Consider the following 21075-nt stretch of genomic DNA (forward strand, 5'->3'; position numbering starts at 1 on the left):
GGTTTAATGTTCAAAGCATTTCTATTAAAAATCCAGATATGTTGTGGAAGTCGGGAAGAACGATGACAATAACCCAGAGATTTCCTGCAGACACGGTACAAATGCCAGTGTGGATTGTATGTGCTCTGAAGCTGGGCACACACTGGTAGATACATGTACAGCGTGCTCGCTATACACACTGACATCACAAATGGGCAGGTGCTGACATCATAAATGGGCGGGTGCATGCACACTGAGCTGTCAATCACCGGCGGCTCCCGGCGCGGCTGTATGGGCAGTCGTTGGATCATCTCATAGAACGATGCGCCAATATAGCTTTAGATGCACAGCCGACACGATACATCTGTGAACGATGCCATTCACAGATATATCGATGGTACGCACTGGCCGATGGTGCATCGATATATGTGTATACGCACCTTTAGGCAACTCATTGGGCACTATAGTGCACACATATTTGCAGAGAATATTTGAACATTAAGTCCCTGCCGCAGTGGAGCTTACAATCTATATTCCCTACCACATGTACATGCACACAGACATTCTAGGGTTAATTTTGTTGGGAGCCAAATAGCCTACCAGTATATTTTTGGATTGTGGGAGGAAACCGGAGTACCTGGAGGAAACCCACTCAAGTACGGGGATAATATACAAACTCTGCACAGTTAGAGCCATGGTGGGAATAGAACCCAGGACCTCAGTGATGTGAGGCAGTAATGCTATAACCATTACACCGTCCGTACTGCCCCGTATATATAACACATGGTGAGGATAGAACCCATGACCTCAGCACTGTGAGGCAGTAATGCTAACCATTACACCGTCCGTACTGCCCCGTATATATAACACATGGTGGGGATCAAACCCATGACCTCAGCGCTGTGAGGCAGTAATGCTAACCATTACACCGTCCGTACTGCTCCGTATATATAACACATGGTGGGAATAGAACCCATGACCTCAACGCTGTGAAGCAGTAATGCTAACCATTACACCAGCCGTACTGCCCCATATATATCACATGGTGGGGATAGAACCCATGACCTCAGTGCTGTGAGGCAGTAATGCTAACCATTACACCATCCATACTGCCCCGTATATATAACACATGGTGGGGATTGAACCCATGACATCAGCGCTGTGAGGCAGTAATGCTAACCATCACACCATCCGTACTGCCCCGTATATATATATCACATGGTGGGGATAGAAAACATGACCTCAGTGCTGTGAGGCAGTAATGCTAACCATTACACCATCCATACTGCCCCGTATATATAACACATGCTGGGGATCGAACCCATGACATCAGCGCTGTGAGGCAGTAATGCTAACCATTATACCGTCCGTACTGCCCCGTATATATAACACATGGTGGGGATCGAACCCATGACCTCAGCGCTGTGAGGCAGTAATGCTAACCATTACACCGTCCGTACTGCCCCGTATATATAACACATGGTGGGAATAGAACCCATGACCTCAGCGCTGTGAGGAAGTAATGCTAACCATTACACCATCCATACTGCCCCGTATATATAACACATGGTGGGGATCGAACCCATGACATCAGCGCTGTGAGGCAGTAATGCTAACCATTATACCGTCCGTACTGCCCCGTATATATAACACATGGTGGGAATAGAACCCATGACCTCAGTGCTGTGAGGCAGTAATATAACCATTACACCGTCCGTACTGCCCCGTATATATAACACATGGTGGGGATAGAACCCATGACCTCTGTGCTGTGAGGCAGTAATGCTAACCATTACACTGTCCGTGCTGCCCTGTATATATAACACATGGTGGGGATAGAACCCATGACCTCAGCGCAATGAGGCAGTATAACCATTACACCATCCGTACTGCCCTGTATATATAACACATGGTGGGGATAGAACCCATGACCTCAGTGCTGTGAGGCAGTAATGCTAACCATTACACCGTCCATACTGCCCCGTACATATAACACATGGTGGGGATAGAACCCATGACCTCAGTGCTGTGAGGCAGTAATGCTAACCATTACACCGTCCATACTGCCCGGTATATATAACACATGGTGGGGATAGAACCCATGACCTCAGCGCTGTGAGGCAGTAATGTAACCATTACACCGTCCGTACTACCCGTATATATAACACATGGTGGGAATAGAACCCATGACCTCAGCGCTGTGAGGCGGTAATGCTAACCATTACACCGTCCGTACTGCCCCGTATATATAACACATGGTGGGAATAGAACCCATGACCTCAGCGCTGTGTATATATAACACATGGTGGGGATAGAACCCATGACCTCAGCGCTGTGAGGCAGTAATACTAACCATTACACCATCCGTACTGCCCCGTATATATAATACATGGTGGGGATAGAACCCATGACCTCAGTGATGTGAGGCGGTAATGCTAACCATTACACCGTCCGTACTGCCCCGTATATATAACACATGGTGGGAATAGAACCCATGACCTCAGCGCTGTGTATATATAACACATGGTGGGGATAGAACCCATGACCTCAGCGCTGTGAGGCCGTAATGTAACCATTACACCGTCCGTACTGCCCGTATATATAACACATGGTGGGAATAGAACCCATGACCTCAGCGCTGTGAGGCGGTAATGCTAACCATTACACCATCCGTACTGCCCCGTATGTCACAAACCGCAGATCCCACCATCGGAAACATCGCTCCTTACCATCTCGATGGTCCGTGCTGCGTGAGAGGCCTGTCATCCGCATGGTCTCTGATGTGTGGCGCGATGTCCCCTGTGTCCCCACGGCTCGTTGCCATAGTTCCCTGCCAAGCGCACGCCGTTCCCGGGCAGCATGGGTGCCGCCATGACACTCTCAGGTCAGCTGATTCCCCAGACCAATCCCTGCTGCGCATCCACGTCACCTCTGACCCACACACCTGTACCTGGATCAAGGTGTGTGCTCCTTTTTCCAGCATTGATTGGTGCTACAGCTGGCAGCCAATCACAGACAAGCAAGGGGGATAAAGCCGGCCTGCGGCCTTCCTTCCTTGTCTTGAACAATTGCTTACCTGCTCTCAGTATTCTCCTGTGACAGAGAAGTTCCCAAGACTCCGAGATCTCCAGGCTCCCCTGTGATTCTCTCCAGCGTTACCTGCACCCGCTATACCTTCCTGGGTTATCCATCTCCAGAAGACTCCTGCCTTTCCACCTCTGCAGTCGAGTACAGGTGCCTCGCCATTACCACCATTGGCTTCCAAGCCTTTCAGCGACATTCTCCATCTTGTCCTGAACCAGCGACTGGCTCCGTCGACACCAGCGTCGACATTCATCTGCTGTGCTCTATAGAGACTTTGCCACCTACGTCCTATTGCTCCAGCATATACCTGAGCCATCTACCAGCCGTCGGCACCATTGTCGGCACCACAGTCTACCTCAGTTGTCGACATCCTGTGCAATCCTCCGCAGTTTCCAAATTGCCTTTCCTTCTTCATTACAGTATCATCTCCCTTGCCTGCGTCCAGAGGACCAGGGCAGGGGGCCGCGACCTGCCTGTCAGACGCAGCTAAGTCCAAAGTTCCTTGCGGGGCTCCCTGGTGAATACCGCTGGCAGGTTAGACTCCGCGCCCCTGTTCCTGGTCTCCGCCAACTCTCTGGTTCGCTGTGCCCTGATCTCCCCGTGTATGTCCTACATCAAACCTTCTGCCTTTGGCTCTCCAGCGCCCTCCACTGGTCCACCACGGTCACAGCCGGGAACACAGAACCCGCCTGCGCTGACACCGTATATATAACACATGGTGGGAATAGAACCCATGACCTCAGCGCTGTGTATATATAACACATGGTGGGGATAGAACCCATGACCTCAACGCTGTGAGGCAGTAATACTAACCATTACACCATCCGTACTGCCCCGTATATATAATACATGGTGGGGATAGAACCCATGACCTCAGTGCTGTGAGGCAGTAATGCTATAACCATTACACCGTCCGCAATACCCTTTATATATAACACATGGTGGGGATAGAACCCATGACCTCAGCGCTGTGAGGCAGTAATGTAACCATTACACCATCCGTACTGCCCCGTATATATAACACATGGTGGGGATAGAACCCATGACCTCAGCGCTGTGAGGCAGTAATGCTATAACCATTACACCGTCCGTACTGCCCCGTATATATAACACATGGTGGGGATAGAACCCATGACCTCAGTGCTGTGAGGCAGTAATGTAACCATTACACCATCCGTGCTGCCCCGTATATATAATACATGGTGGGGATAGAACCCATGACCTCAGTGCTGTGAGGCAGTAATGCTAACCATTACACTGTCTGTACTGCCCCGTATATAGAACACATGGTGGGAATAGAACCCATGACCTCAGTGCTGTGAGGCAGTAATGCTATAACCATTACACCATCCGTACTGCCCCTTATATATAACACGTGGTGGGGATAGAACCCATGACTTCAGCGTTGTGAGGCAGTAATATAACCATTACACCATCCGTACTGCCCCGTATATATATATTACATGGTGGGGATAGAACCCATGACCTCAGTGCTGTGAGGCAGTAATGCTAACCATTACACCATCCGTACTGCCCCGTATATATAACACATGGTGGGGATGGAACCCATGACCTCAGCGCTGTGAGGCAGTAATACTTACCATTACACCGTCCGTACTTCCCCGTAGTAGCACCAACATGGTGGGCGTCATGTTTCCGGAGACCTGCGCAAGTGCAGTAGTCCCTGGCACAATGCCAGTGTTTGCTGCACCATAGAGGGGAGAGGCTTTCATGGAGTGTGCACACAGACCCCTGACTGGTATGTGATTTGTGTGTGCGTGCCGCGCACAGCGACTGTGCTAACATACGCATATGTGCTCGTGTGAAAAGACGCCTCCTGTCAGCTTCTCTGATCTGCTGCTGCATCTTGGTGCCCACACACTGGAAAGATCTGTGATCTTATAGAGCACACACGTGAGATATGCAGTGGCGGATTCAGGGGGGGGGCACCCGGGCACGTGCCCCCCCTGTCATTTAATTTGTCATTTAGCTGAGGACCAGGGCTTTCCAACGAGCCCAGCCCTGTGTCTCTAGCCCCCCGGGAACCAGAGATATCGCATGGCAAAGCTGTAACGTTTTTTCCCCATAGGATAATATGGATAGGATAATATGGGACCCGTCAATTCCGACCCCCACCCGGTTCCGACGGCTGCCAGTTCCCCCCCTGGCTTCACAGAAGCTTGTGGTTGATCTCATTCCATTCCAAATCGCTGGGCCTTCAATATGATACCAGGCTGGTCCATATCAGTCAATCGGTTCCAGAGATATTGCGTGTAAACCAATTTTTTTATTGTTGAAATGTAATTTCATGGCTGTTCATGTTCTTTGAGGGCAGATTATTTTGGAACCAAACGTTCCAGTTTCACTGGATCAAAATCATTCAAAGCCCACTCAAAAGTTCTTCAATATGATACTTGTCTCATGTAAATGGGTCAGTTGGTTCCAAAGATATAGCCGGTTAAATTAGATAACTGGTTAAAGGGGGGTAGGTTTTCTCTCCCCCTCACACCAGAAAATGCAGGGACTGGGCTGGTGCAAAAGGGGCCAACCTGGGAATGCATTTTCTGGTGTGAAAGGGGTATTATTTCAAATAGCCAGGACCTGCAGTGCTCTGAATACAGCCAGGCTCTGCCACTGTCCTGGCGGCGGCTGTCCCCCATTTACTGCGAGCATGTATTCCCCTTTGGCAATGAGCATGTAATCCCACATGGCAACGAGCATGGAACCTCTGGCAATGAGCATGGAACCCTTGGCAATGAGCATGTAGATAAGCAGCACTTATGTAGCATAATTTTTAATAGGCATTATGGTGTTTGGCATAATGCATAATGGACATAATGGCGTGTAACTTAATGTGTAATGGACATTATGGTGTAAATGTTTAATGCCTTTGGCGCACAATGTCCCTGTTTATGAAGCGTATTGTACATTTTGGCTCAATCTGTGTGGCATTATGTGAATTTTGTCTCAATCCGTGTGGCATTATGTGAATTTTGGCTCAATCCATGTGGCATTATGTGTATTTTGTCTCAATCCGTGTGGCATTATGTGAATTTTGTCTCAATCCGTGTGGCATTATGTGAATTTTGTCTCAATCTGTGTGGCATTATGTGAATTTTGGCTCAATCCATTTGGCATTATGTAAATTTTGGCTCAATCCATTTGGCATTATGTGAATTTTGGCTCAATCCATTTGGCATTATGTGAATTTTGACACAATCCATGTGGCATTATGTGAATTTTGGCTCAATCCATTTGGCATTATGTAAATTTTGGCATAATCCATTTGGCATTATTTGAATTTTGGCTCAATCCATGTGGCATTATGTGAATTTTGGCTCATTCCATTTGGCATCATGTGTAAGGGGCAAGTATAATGGGGTCTAGTATTTTGTTGCATAATGTGTAGAAGTTGTATATGGTGTTGTACACTACACTCAAGGACACGCCCCCTGTTGAGTGGCCACGCCCCCATCCTTCACTTTTGTCGCCATGGTGGGCCTGCGTACTTTAAATGCCAGGGCCTATTTTTAATCCCATTCCCACCCTCTCTCTGCCGCTCTCTTAGCATGTACACTGGCACCACTAACACTGCCCCTCCCCCACCTAAACCCTCTTTTATCATGGTGCCCCCCCTGTCATTTTATCCTGGATCCGCCCCTGGAGATATGCACTATTTATGGGCATCAAATGCTTTTTGGACATTCGCTGCAGATTTGATCCCAATGCGTGCTCCCGTGTAGTGTATATATCGGATAGAAAAATAGCAGCCAAGACTTTATATTGGAAATCTAATCTAATCTAATAGTAGATGGTGCAAATCTTATTTGTCCTTTGCAGCATTCGATTAGATCAGTGGTCAGGGAACTCGGTCCTCATTACCCCACACAGTGCATGTTTTGCTGGTAACCCAGCAGGTGCACAGGTGTACTAATTACTCACAGACACATTTTATAAGATCCGCAGGTGGAGTTAATTATTTCACTTGTGATTCTGTGAGGAGACCTGGAAAACATGCAATGCGTGGGGTAATGAGGACCGAGTTCCCTGACCACTGGATTCGATGTCCATCTCTTGCCTGCAGCCAGTGTTGATCTAATAGTGAACCGAATGCACACGGAATGGAAAATCGAAGAGAAAATAGTGGAAATTGAAAGGAAAAAACTTCAGAGCAGGTTAAATAGTTGATATTTAATAGAAATCGAATCGAACACGGAATTTAACCGTGTGTATGCACCGTTAAGATGTGCGCATAAATTAGCCTTGAAATCCTTTGTCCGTCCTGCATCTTCAACAAAGATTTATATTACGATCCCGTGTGCGTTCCAATGGATCTTTTGCTAAATCTTCTGATCTTTCATGCAGCATGTAAGATGTATCATGTATCAGAAGATTTAGCAGGATGCAGGGGCCGGTATTTCTGCATCCAAAGAGCTAGTCCCTGACCACAGCACTCCTACCAAACAGGCCTGACACCCCCCCCTTAAACACTCCCCGGCCCACCCCACCCCCAATGGCTGCAGCCTGTCAATCAGCTTAGCAGCTGATATTGGGAGCAATCCTGAGGACACAGGTCCTGCACAGGCACAGATAGCCTGACATCAGAGATTCACGTGAACAATCGGACCATAGAGTGTAAGCCCACTGGGCAAGGGACTGATGTGAATGACTGAAATATTCTTTGCAGAGTGCTGCATAATATGGCTGTGCTATAAACCACTGTGAAACCTTGTATGTTTAAAAATAATTGTATTTATCATTTAAATGATTAAAATGTATAAATTCCCAATCTGCTTGCAGCTGTCCTAAGCCTAAACAATCAGATTGCAGCTATCATTAGCAATCAGATTGGTATGATCACCCCTATGGGGTGGGGTACAGTGAGGAGGGGATCAGATTTCTACTTTTCCCAACACACCTGGGATTTCTGACTATCGGTACATTTCCTGACTGCTGGAAAATTCCTTCCTCCACTCAGCAACTGTTGCTTCCTACATTGTGACACATTGTTGCCAGTCACAGCTGTTCAGTGCAGCCCGGCGCCACCTAGCGACAGCATCGAGAATTACAACAACAAGGAATCCCTCCCTCTGGTGTCGAATCTGTTCCTCTGAACCTACTGTACACACCTCCCGTCCCAGGCGAATGTGCTGCTGCGGACAGGGGACTGAGTGTCTGCCCTTCATTGTGGCTGGGACTTTGCAAAGGATTAAATTGTAGCCATTGCCTGGTACTACACTACTGAGGGCTGATGGCAGCCCTGGGCATGCACAGGCACCTCCAGCATGCACTGGGCAGGTGCCAACTTCCTCTCTGCAGCTCACACTGCTCCCAGCTCAGCACCAAGGCTGCAGGGCACAGGAAGGGTACACAGTCCTTCCCTGTGATCAGAAGGGATATCCTACCCCTGTATAGGCATGTGTATGAGGCCAACATCAGGAACAGTGACAGCTGCAGGCACAGGTAAGTAAGTTACTGCTTGGACTTCACTGATAAGGTGAAGGGATAGAAGTAGCAGGGTCTAACATCTTTCTCTGAATTATGGTGCATATACGCACGGTGATATTTACTTTCTATTAGACCACTATTAGATCTGGGTCTGAGGGTACACATGGTGAGATATGCACTATTTTTCTATTTGATTTTGCTTATACAAGCAAAATTTTAATATAAATCGGTACTTGTGTATTAGTTGGGCGCCCAATTAGCATACATACGCAGACGTAGGCTAAGCTACACTGTCAGCGTAGTCCAATGGCAGCCTAGCGTAGTTCGCGTAGCCCGGCGTACATGGCTCTGTCCTCAGCGTTCATGCCAAGCCTAGTGAGCGCCTCTCATACTGCGCCGGTAACCGCCAGATCCCCTGCGCTGGTGGCGGAGAGGGGATCATGCGGGCACCGGCGGAGAGGAGCTTCAGCTGTCTGAGATGCAGGTGCATCTCAGACGCTCCTGCGTCTCAGTAATTATTAGCACGTGCGCCTCATGCATAAAGGGTGTATGCAGACGTAAGTGCGTCTTATGCACAATAAAGGAGGCATTTTCAAACCCCCACTATCCACACCAGCCCTCGCGGGGCTCGCCACACTTTTTAAAATCAACTCCACGCCGACGTGGATAGTGGGGGTATGAACAGGTCGGGAGGACGCGTAAGTGTCCGCTCGCCACGCTTCGGGCTGCCGTGGATAGTGGGGGTGTTTCAGGAACACATATCTGACAGGGACGCTGACTACGCTGACCGCGGGAACACTACGCTACTTCTGACAGGGATGCTGACTACGCTTACTACGCTAGCGGGAACACTACGCTACTTCTGACAGCGCCACGATGCTAACTACGTACCGGGCGCCCGGCTAATACACAATTACCTATAAATCTAATAGACGATCCAGATCCAGACACAGATCAAATAGAGGTCGAATAGAAAGTGAAATCTCACCGTGTGTATGCACCTAACCCAGATCCAGACCCAGATCTAATAGTGGTCTAATAGAAAATAAATCTCACCGTGTGTGTGCACCATGAGATACAGTCCAGGATACTGGAGTCCCAATTGTCTAGCTCTTATATGATCTGCAAGCTTGGTGTGTAGGGTTGCTACCTAGTCAACGGTAGGCGGCCGCCTTTTTAATCAGTGCAGACCATCCATGGACTATACGTGTGATCACTGAGCACACATGCGTGTCTTCTGCGTCCTGGGACATGCTACAAGTGGAAATCCTGGCCTGCATGAGTTTGAAATTGCTCCAACAGAGAGTTGTGGTTATCCTATTAATTGCGAAGGGTGCAAGGAACCATTCCAGTGGTATTTATACGCCGGCAATGGTACCAGATTTCCCACCCTTCACACTAGTTTAGCCCCAGTTCGCTGAAAATTTCTCACTACCCGCTGCTGTACTGATTCACATTAGCAAATTAATCTCAGCCAATTGGATTGACCCCAAAGTGTCTAATTGCAGTAAATGAGAGAACTATAAAGAGCTGCTATTTTTATATATTGATTAGAGCACAGGTTCTTAAACTCGGTCCTCAGGACCCCACACAGTGCAGGTTTTCCAGGTCTCCTTACAGAATCACAAGTGACATAATTAGCTCCACCTGTGGATCTTTTCAAATGTGTCAGAGTAATGAATGTACCTGTGCACCTGCCGGGTGACCTGGAAAACGAGAACTGTGTGGGGTCCTGAGGGTCCGCCCTTGCTTAGAGCATAATATGGAACATGGACAGGGTCAGAATGTCAACATAAGCATTAGGCAGCGCTTGGAGCTGAGGCTGCCGCCTCTTTATAGTGTAAACGGAACCCAGATCACTCAACCCGGGTTACCCGTTCACACTGCCCAGCAACCCAGGTCTGACCCGGGTGAAACCCTTCTTTGAACCCGGGTCGGAATGCCAGGTTGCTGGACCTGGGTTTTTCCAAATGGCGTTTTCACACCCCACAGAGACTGGTGAAGCTGGCAACAACCCAGGTCGGACCCAGGTTATTTGTGCGGTGTGAAAGGGATATGGGGTCAAGGTCGACAGGGTTTTAGGTCGACACAAGCCTTATGTCAACATGAGTAAGATCGACAGTCAAAAGGTCAACATGTTTTTTTTTTAAAAACAATTTTTTTACCCAAATGTTGACACAGTCGACATGGACACAATTTTATGTGCACCGCATTGCTCACTGCACTCGCCATGCTTTGGGCACAATATTTCATTCTCCAACCAGGCCCTAGTGGAGAGGAGGATGAAATACCATGTAATTTCAACACCAAACAAGCCCCCCCTGTGCTAGGCAGAAACGCTGACGCACGTTTCGCTATATGCTTTCTCAAGGCTAGTCTTTCAATGCTAGCCTTGAGAAAGCGTATAGCGAAACGTGCGTCAGCGTTTCTACCTAGCCGGAGGGGGGGGGGGGGGTGCTTGTTTGGTGTTGAAATTACATTGTATCTGTACTAGTAATGCTGAAAGTGTGTTGACGGGTACTATTACCCACAGCGTGCCGCTGCATATCAGTGAGCAACGGCACACGCTGATATAGCCAGCAATTATATGCCACAGCTAATACAGTGCTGTCTGGCTTACACACGTCGAATTTGCATCAGGACTGATGCAAGTGACATATTATCTCACAGGGTGACAGGAGCGGCCAGGACGCTGCACGTATCCAGTACCCTGCTTATAATTAATAGATTGATTCACCAGAGACATGGTCCCCACTCTCAGCAACATTTCAGTAATATGACTGACCTGAATGAGACACAGTGTTATTACATGTACTAGGGACACGGTTCCCAGCATTATTTAGGGGAAAAGAGAGTCAGTGAGGCCTGGGGGATGGAGTTGGGCCCTCCCTGGGCTGAGTTCCACGCCACGGTGTCTCCTGGGGGCAGAGGCCCCATCTCCCCATAATAAAGTAATGAAACCTTTATAGGCTATGTTCCAGACACCTGTCCCCAAGTAACGTTTCATGATGTCTGCGTAATAATTCCCAATGATGGAAACTTTCCCCAGGTACATGGACTTGCTGGCAAAGGTGAAATTAGGAGGTGGTGAGAAAGCGATTGCACGGCACACGCAGAGGAACAGGAAGCTTCTGGTGCGAGAGAGGCTGAAAATGCTTCTGGATGATGAGGCCTTTCTAGAACTGGGTCCGTTTGCTGGTCTCGGCCTGCCGTACGGTGATGTCCCCTCCGCTGGCTGCCTTTCTGGTAAGAGACCTGTTCATTGTGCTGTCTTGTAGGCATTACTGTGGGAGGAGACCTTTCAGGTGTATATATGATAGGGCCTACTTATCTATATAAAATGCTAAATACTCCTCACCTCTATGAGGTGTAGTACCACCACTGACCATTAGAGGCCATTGGACAGACTAAAATGACTCCTTTGTGTCCTAAAATATGTCATAACAGAAAGTGAAAGCAATTTTTGCAGGGACACTGGTCTGTTTCAATGTTGCTGGATATGGAGAGAGGTAGCTGTAAAGACAGAGATTAGGGGTAAGAGTAGATAGCGACTGGGGGTGGGGTGGAGATCTGGTCACAGATCAAAGTGAAAGTAAAAACTGTCACAGCACAAATTGAAAGTAATTTTGACAGGCTTTAAGCTAGTTATAGGGTAATGGGACCAGCTGACTGGGACATTAAATTATCCACTTCCAAACACCGGATCAGACGTCCCTACAGCCATAACGAAGAGGGGTCAAAGGTCAGTAAAGGAGGAAGACATTATTAAATATCCCTTTCCTGTAGACCACGTCCTATTCATTGTTAGTGAGGAAGGTTAGGCATTGGTTTCTCTCTCTCTAGAGAAACCGTCCTCCGCCACTAAGGACGTAGAACCATGAGCCACGTATGTGTGTTTCTGTATCCCGCGCAGGCATCGGAAGGATCTGTGGCGTGTGGTGCATGGTCATTGCTAACGATGCCACCGTGAAAGGGGGAACCGCTTACCCCATATCTGTAAAGAAGCAGCTGAGGGCCCAGGAGATCGCTATACAGAACCGTCTGCCCACCGTCTACCTGGTGGACAGTGGCGGGGCGTTCCTCCCTCTGCAGGTACCGCATCCGGCACTGTAACATACAGGTCCTGTATCTACTGAGGATATATATATATATATATATATATATTATTTATGTCTTCTTGTAGGCCGAGCTGTTTCCTGACAAGGAGCACGGCGGGCGGACATTTTACAATGAAGCCATAATGTCAGCAATGAAAATCCCTCAGGTAAAGCAGCGCACAGGACACTGGGATTAAAGTAGGGACGAGGCTCATTATATTTTGTATTTGTAATTATATGTCCTAGATATAATGTTACTTTATACCTCTGTGCAGGCTATATTTCTTTACCCTCATGACATCCGACTCTGCCTACCATGATGTAACAAAGGTTCCTTGCATGTAGGCGACACCCCTTCCTATGCACCTATGCCACACCTCCAGGCTGTTTCATTGTGAGAGGATAATCACACCTCAATCCTCAATAATGTTTACCACAGGACAATGGAAGGAGAGCGGGCAATTAATATCAATGAAAATATTCCTACAATAAGACTAGACTGGCACGGGGAGGGGGGACGACGACGACAATTTGGAGCTTATTGGCTGCTGTTTTATAACCTGTGACGCAGGAATAGACTGTGTGTGTGTGTGTGTGTGTGTGTATATAGGCTCTGTAGGAAGTTTACTTCCGTGTCCTGATCTTGTGGCTGGTAACTGGCACCAGTATAGTCATATTGTCTCTATGGCGCAGGTGGCTGTGGTGTGCGGCTCATGTACAGCTGGCGGGGCCTACATACCCACCATGGCTGAGGAGACCATCATTGTAGACCGGATCGGGACTATATTTTTGGCTGGACCACCGCTAGTTAAAGCTGCCACGGGAGAGGACGTCTCGGCGGAAGACCTTGGGGGAGCCAGGCTGCACTCCAGGTAATAAAGTCTCTCTGCACTCTGCCATATTTGCCTAGTGTTCCTCACATGTACTGTGTTCGCCTCTGATCAGTGTCGATGGGGTCAGTGGTCTCCGTGCCGCCCACAGGCGGTAGAATCTTGGCTCCGTGAGCAATATGGTCAGACGTGGGCAGACAGCGCAGAGCTGGTTAGTAGTGTGGCAGGCGCAGTTTCTTTTCATTTAGTATTTAGACGCTCATTACACTGAAAGTTTGTAGCCAAGGCTATGGGGAAGCAGAGAGTGTCACACTGTATATAACTGCTGCTGTATACATTATAACCAGTAGGTGGCGCTGTGTGTATGGCTTTGGTGCACTCTGGATTAATGCACATGAAGATCCTATTATTGTATCTTGCACACTGTCTCCCATTCCTGTATAGAGTCAGCGGATGTGTGGATCATTTTGCGTTGACAGAATCCGACGCATACAGCTGCGCCCGAATGATCATTTCCACCTTAAACTTTGACACTCAGCCCGATGACCACGCGGAATACGAGGATCCTATTTATGATACCCGGGAGTTGGCGGGACTTGCACCTCGGGATTATAGCTGCACGCTGGATGTGAAACTGGTGAGTGCGTAGGTTGTTACCTGCAATGTGCTGTCCTATACCACTATGTGCTCCTACTATATACTGCCCTGTGCTGTCCTATACCACTATGTGCTCCTACTATATACTGCGCTGTTCTGTCCTATACCACTATGTGCTCCTACTATATACTGCCCTGTGCTGTCCTATCCCGCTATGTGCACCTACTATATACTGCCCTGTGCTGTCCTATACCACTATGTGCTCCTACTGTATACTGCCCTGTGCTGTCCTATCCCGCTATGTGCACCTACTATCTACTGCCCTGTGCTGTCCTATACTACTATGTGCTCCTACTATATACTGTCCTGTGCTGTCCTATACCACTATGTGCTCCTACTATATACTGCCCTGTGCTGTCCTATACTACTATGTGCTCCTACTATATACTGCCCTGTGCTGTCCTATCCTGCTCTGTGCTCCTACTGTATACTGCCCTGTGCTGTCCTATCCCACTCTGTGCTCCTACTGTATACTGCCCTGTGCTGTCCTATCCCGCTCTGTGCTCCTACTATATACTGCCCTGTGCTGTCCTATCCCGCTCTGTGCTCCTACTATATACTGCCCTGTGCTGTCCTATCCCGCTCTGTGCTCCTACTGTATACTGCCCTGTGCTGTCCTATACCGCTCTGTGCTCCTACTGTATACTGCCCTGTGCTGTCCTATCCCGCTATGTGCTCCTACTGTATACTGCCCTGTGCTGTCCTATCCCGCTCTGTGCTCCTACTGTATACTGCCCTGTGCTGTCCTATACCGCTATGTGCTTCTACTGTATACTGCCCTGTGCTGTCCTATACCACTATGTGCTCCTACTGTATACTGCCCTGTGCTGTCCTATCCTGCTCTGTGGCATGTAGTAATGCACCGGATGTGTCTGTGACAGGTCACGTATGTACTTGTACCCTCTGCACACATCTGTAGTGTCTCCGTCATGTACTGATTGATCTCTGCAGGTTCTCAGCCGACTTGTTGATGGCAGCAAGTTCCTGGAATTCAAAGCTGACTACGGTACAACTCTGGTGACCGGATTCTCATCAGTGGAAGGGTATGTACCAAACATTGTCACCTGTGATAGGATCGTGGGAAGCCAGCGCCAGACAGCTACACAGGGAAATCCAGGTGTACGTGATTTGATAGATAATGAATCATTTATAATAGAATAAGGGATGAAGAAGAGACTACGCAGTGGCGAAACGCGCTTCCATCCGCACATGCGGCGCGTCTGCCGCTTGTCCGAGTCTGCACACAATCCGTACACCGTGCAGGACATGGCTGAGTAATGTCCCAGGGAACATGGAAACTGGAACAACAATTTGTAGTTCGTTTGAATCAGTATCCGTTTGGAACTCGCACCAGGCCCGTGGCCCCTGCCATGGATCCGCCTATAGGCCCCTGTTATATTAGTCAGTGTGGGATGGATTTTACTGAATGACGCATTTATTGTACATTGGGTTGTGGAGCCAGGTGTGTTCCTAGGGGTAAACGTACTAAAGGAGATGTCGCCAATAGCAACCAATCAGATTCTGTCTATTATTCCTCTATTGCATCCTAGAAAATGATAGACAGGTTCTTATTGGTTGCTATGGGCAACATCACATCTTTACATTTTTAAAAGCTTTAGCAAATTTGCCCCCTATTCTCCCCAAGGCCTATATAGTGACCGGAACTGCCCCTATTTGTACAGGTGTCCCACCCCTGGGGTATTAGGGGCCTGATTAATGTTGACATGTTCAGCAGTGTAAATTTGCTGCTTAGAGAGCGGGTAAACGCCGGCCTTTGCGAACGCCCGTCCTCTGCCGTTTCCCTTCACCCAACATACTGCCGCATTTGCATGCGTGTGTGAGGGTGAACGATCATTCGATGGTGCCACCCGTCTGCAAACAACAGTCCGCATAGACTGACTGTTATGTGCAAGCGCCTGGACGCAGATGGGGCCGTTCCAGTGACGCCAGCCATCCGCCCTGATGGGAGTTCGGCACGCCTACGTGGATGCGCACGGTCCACAGTGCACATTATGAGCCAACCTGCATGTGATTGGTCAGTTTGTCTGATTGACGCTATGACTGCAGAACTGACAGCAATGACGCTCTGTGTCTCCTCTCAGTCACTCGGTCGGCATACTGGCAAGCAACGGCACGCTGACCCATGACGCCGCTCTGAAAGGAAGCCATTTTGTGCAACTCTGCAACCAGCGCAGTATTCCTCTCCTGTTCCTCCAGAACACAACCACTCAGGAACCCCTCCCACCGAGTGTTTCCAAGGTAACGGCGATTTATGCCAGAAATAGAGTTTGTGCTGATCTGACATTGGAAACACATTGATTTATTACAGCAAAACAAGACACAAATTAAATCCCTGTCCAGTAATTATAAGGAGCAACTGTTTGCCATAAAGTAGAATGGTGAAACCATAGGAGTGAATGATTGGATTGTAGTCTCATAGGTAACACCCTGGCTATTTATGTATGAGCGGGATTGCAGGCAAACCTGCCACAGCCATGCACCTGATGATGTATCTCTGGAAACTACCATAGAGTTGGACCTCCACTGCAGGACAGTAATCCCATTGTGCTGTTTTTCAGGCCGAGCAGATCACAAATAGATTGAAGGCTCAGGCTGCGATGATTGCGGCCGTATCTTGTGCCACAGTTCCCAAGATTACGCTGGTTATTGGCGGCTGCCACGGAGGAGAGAGTTTCGCCATGGTATGAATGTCGTTATTGTATAGCTAGAAGAACAATGTTAGTATATAGGGTCCAATTCAAACCTGCTCGCTGGGCTGCGAGTTTTCGGCAGGTAAATGTCGCCCCACACAAGAGATATCCTACCCATGTGCACAGTTGCGAATGCGTTTGTTACCGCGCAAATGATGGGAAACACACACGATTGAATGGATTCCTCCTGTTCGTAGCGCCAAGTAAATCTAAACTCGCTTGGTGTTGCAAAGGCCGTTTGAGGGCCCTCCCTCCCAACGGCTGGGGAACGCCTACATTTTCTCAGGCACTCCTGGACAACTCTGCATTACCGCCCCCCTGCCAGCGAACATTAGCCTTCGCTTGCTGTCTTCATACAGATGGCTCCCGCTTGTGCATTGCGGACCGTGCGCATGCCCAGTCGTTCGATAATCGCTCGAGCTGCAAATTCGCAGCCCAGTGAACTGGTCTCACATGGGCCCATTGTGAGGTCATTGGGGAACTTTGTAAGGACCATATTTTCTGAGGAGTAAATATCCTGACTTTACCCGTCAGGAAGCGGCAATAAGGTCACTGTGGTTTAGCTTTGCCCTTATTGGCTGATCCTGAAAGGGTGACGTTGCTTAAAGAACATATATGGTAAAGCCCATGAAGAGCTGGGTGTTCCCATGTCCACCGCCCATACTCTCCTGTCCGCACACCTGCGTGTGAACGGCCCTGCGAATAATCAGCTTGCTGCGCCCGTTCGCACAAAGAGTCTGCACATGCGCACAAACAAAACATAGCAAATATCATTTAGATAAATGTGGCCTCCGATGTTTTATTAATGACTCTTATCATTTCCGTGTCTATGGTTTTTATGTTTGCGGAATGTTAGTGCCGTTAGGTTTGTGATATCCGCTAGATAGATATTTGTGTATCGGTTACGGTTTGTGTCTCTCCGAACTTGTAGTGCGGGAGATCGTTTGAGCCCAACTTTTTGTTCCTCTGGCCGAATGCGAGAACAGGTCTAGTGGATGCAGAGAGGTTGTCGTGGAGCGGACAGGCGGGAGATGATTGGGCAGATGAGACCGAATTCAGGACTCTTAGAGACAGGTATGACAATTGTGCATGTAACCCAGGCGCTTTTTGGGTGCGACATAATGGGTGCTCTCTACCTCATGCCCAACAGTACAAGCAATGGAATATCGCCCGTCACTGTAGACAGAAGCTGTGGGAAGGGAATTAGTAAAAAAAAAAAAACAATAAAGTCATTATATGGTAAAACAAAAATAATGCTTATGGATTTCCGCCTTAGGTTGGCTGAGCGAGGGATTTCAGGAATGTATATTCTTTAATGATAAGCAATATGGCAGGAACATACGTCTGGTAATTGTGTGCTTCTTAGACTGAAAGAGGAAAGTTCCGCTTTCCACTCATCAGCCAGGCTCTGGGATGATGGCGTGATTTTACCTGAGGACACCAGACATGTGAGTAACCAGGATTAATGTCTGATTGAGAGAGAGCGTGATGCCAGCATGTTAGAGGTGGTCCCTTTGTGGGCTGAATGAGAATACGGACCATCACAACATGTCAGGTTACTGGCTCCCGATGTATATATTGGTTGTATGCTCTGTGAGGTCACTGTCTAGGAGTGTATTGATTGGGTGATTTCACAGGTTCATAGTGTATACAGTATATTGGTTGTATGCCCTGATGCCACTGGTTCATGGTGTAGTAATTGGTTGTATGCTGTGTGATGTCACTGGTTCCCTATGTATTGATTGGATGTTTTGAGTGATGTCACTGGCTCTCAGTGTAGTGACTGGTTGTATGTTCTGTGATGTCACTGGCTCTCAGTGTAGTGATAGGCTGCAGTCTCATGCATGTTGTTTTAGCACAGCAGATGCTGCATTCACTGTACATCAGAACTTTCTGCGCTAGATACGGAAATGTTAATAAATAAATAAGAAGTGAAACCACAGGAATATGTATGTAGCAGAATGCCCATTTGTTTGATTTGTACAAGACAAAGCAAAGCTAACTATAGGACTTTTATTCTGAAAATAGTGGTGTGTAAAATAGTAAGGTATGAATTGGGTCTAATTCAGATATGATCACAAAGCTGATTTGAAAAAAAAAAATTTTTATTAAGCAAATGGAAAAAAACTTGCACATTAGATGATATAGTAACCACGCTTTCTGAGTGATATCTTTACTATATCTTCTAGTGTGTGCACTGAATATCGTTAATGATGCACGCTCCCACGCATCGTTAACAACCCCCTCCCTTGTTCTGCATATACTGACGAGGGAGCATTGCCCCAGCTCCCCTCTCCGTCAGTCACATCCACACCTGCATCAGTAAGAGTGTATGCACTTGTCGTTGTCGTTTTGCCGCCGCCAAAATCCGTGTCGGCGGGGATCGGGTACTGTGTTTGGGGCTTAACGTGGGCGGTGAGCGTTAGATTTGGGTGAGTTACTTTGTTTCTGTGCAGGGTAAATACTGGCTGCTTTACTCTTACACTGCAATTTGGATTTCAGTTGTAACGCACCCCACCCAAATCTAACTCTCTCTGCATATGTTGCATCTGCCGCACCTGCAGTGCAGCATGGTTTTGTCCATTTGCTTAAAAAGCAGCCCCGCGATCAGGTCTGAATTAGGCCCATTGATTCAAATATTTAATTATGTGTTTTTACTTTGTTAGGTGCTCGGCAAGTGCCTGAGAATCATCAGCCAGCAGAAGTATGAGAGGCCCCCGGCTCGCCACAGCGCTCCCATGCTGAGGATGTGACAAGTGCCTGAGAATTATCATACAGTATGAGACCCCCGGCTCGCCACAGCGCCCCCTGGCTGAGGATGTGACAAGTACCTGAGAATTATCATACAGTATGAGACTCCCGGCTCACCACAGTGCCCTCTGGCTGAGGATGTGACAAGGGTAGAGACTAGTTCCCATGCAGTATAGGTTACAGGATGTGACGTTCAGTGAGGGCGGAAGTTGTTAGATGCCCTCACAACGTTTTTTAATTTATGTGTAATTCAAGTAGGTGTCGGTTATTTTGTTTTATTTTTGCACCATTGTACCCTCGCGGGCTCGCTACGCTCGCACGCTTCGGGCACGGTGGCTCGCTTCGCTCGCCACGGATTTATATTCCCCCTCCAGGTATACGTGGACCCAGGGCATGATGGGAAAATTACCAAAACTGCATGGGATCTAGACACTACCATGTGACAAGTGCCTGAGCACTATCATACAGTATGAGACCCCCAGCTCGCCACAGTGCCCCCATGCTGAGGATGTGACAAGTGCCTGAGAATTATCATACAGTCTGAGACCCCTGGCTCGCCACAGAGCCCCCATGCTGAGTATGTGACAAGTGCCTGAGAATTATCATACAGTATGAAACCCCCGGCTCGCCACAGCTCCCCCTGGCTGAGGATGTGACAAGTGCCTGAGAACTATCATACAGTATGAGACCCCCGGCTCGCCATAGTGCCCCCATGCTGAGCATGTGACAAGTGCCTGAGAATTATCATACAGTATGAGACCCCCGGCTCGCCACAGCGCCCCCTGGCTGAGGATGTGACCAGTGCCTTAGAATTATCATCCAGCAGAAGTATTTGTCCCCTGGCTCAGCACAGAGCCCCCTGGTTGTGGATGTGATAAGTGACCTGTAAATCAGGGAATATTTATGTCTATATTATAGTACCTTACTAGCACTGTTCTCAGGAAGAATACTATGACCACACTAAAGCCATCAGCAGATCTATGTATTATAAATAATAATGAATAAATTATAGAGAAGTATCTTTTGTACATTCTTTTCAATGTGAAGCGTGTAAATCATGGCGCCGTGTCTGCAATATTAACAGAAAACTTTAATTGCATTGCGAGATGGTTTAATAAATGAACATAGGCCTATTGGTTATAAACACTTACATGTATATGTACATTTTAATTACATTGTGCGTCGTTAAAGCCTTTAGTGATTCTGAAGTCTGTATAATCCCAATTAAGAAGTTTAGAATTATTTGACACCATGACTTACAAGTCTATAGTAGTTTCATAAAGGTACTAGTTACAAGCTTGTCAAAATGACGGCTTTGTGCAATGTTCTTTCACTTTGAGCTGTGACAGTTTTTTGCCCACTCCCTGTCCCTATCTGCTCCTACCTCCAATCTCTGTCTGCATAGCTCCCTCTCTCCATATGCAGCAAGTTTGAAACAGATCAGTGTCTCTGCAAATATGGCTTTCACTTTCTGTTATGACATCCGTTGAGTGACCTCTAATGGTCAGTGGTGGTACT

At 47.9% G+C, this 21075-nt stretch overlaps 1 protein-coding gene across 3 annotated transcripts in view; it reads left to right on the forward strand.

Moving 5' to 3' along the window:
- Window positions 1-20707, forward strand: part of LOC146026772 (methylcrotonoyl-CoA carboxylase beta chain, mitochondrial-like) — a 132747-nt gene extending 112040 nt beyond the window's left edge. Inside the window, exons 1-12 of one of the 3 annotated variants that reach the window (XR_014454537.1) lie at window positions 8124-8526; window positions 11561-11757; window positions 12425-12603; window positions 12695-12775; window positions 13302-13480; window positions 13883-14075; window positions 15047-15138; window positions 16198-16354; window positions 16675-16797; window positions 17738-17880; window positions 18083-18254; window positions 19473-19538. Coding sequence is in view for 2 of the 3 variants with exons in the window: in XM_083157723.1 (XP_083013849.1) it covers window positions 8315-8526; window positions 11561-11757; window positions 12425-12603; window positions 12695-12775; window positions 13302-13480; window positions 13883-14075; window positions 15047-15138; window positions 16198-16354; window positions 16675-16797; window positions 17738-17880; window positions 18173-18254; window positions 19473-19559 (1725 nt within the window). In the remaining variant the exon portion in view is untranslated. Of the gene's footprint in view, window positions 1-8123; window positions 8527-11560; window positions 11758-12424; window positions 12604-12694; window positions 12776-13301; window positions 13481-13882; window positions 14076-15046; window positions 15139-16197; window positions 16355-16674; window positions 16798-17737; window positions 17881-18082; window positions 18255-19472 lie in introns of those variants that run through there. The other 2 variants (XM_083157723.1, XM_083157724.1) reach the window with 2 other exon arrangements.
- The last annotated feature ends 368 nt before the right edge of the window (window positions 20708-21075 follow it).

This window comes from Crinia signifera, chromosome 8 (assembly GCF_055691185.1).
Source record: "Crinia signifera chromosome 8, ASM5569118v1, whole genome shotgun sequence".
In the NCBI taxonomy this organism is placed as follows: Eukaryota; Metazoa; Chordata; class Amphibia; order Anura; family Myobatrachidae; genus Crinia; species Crinia signifera.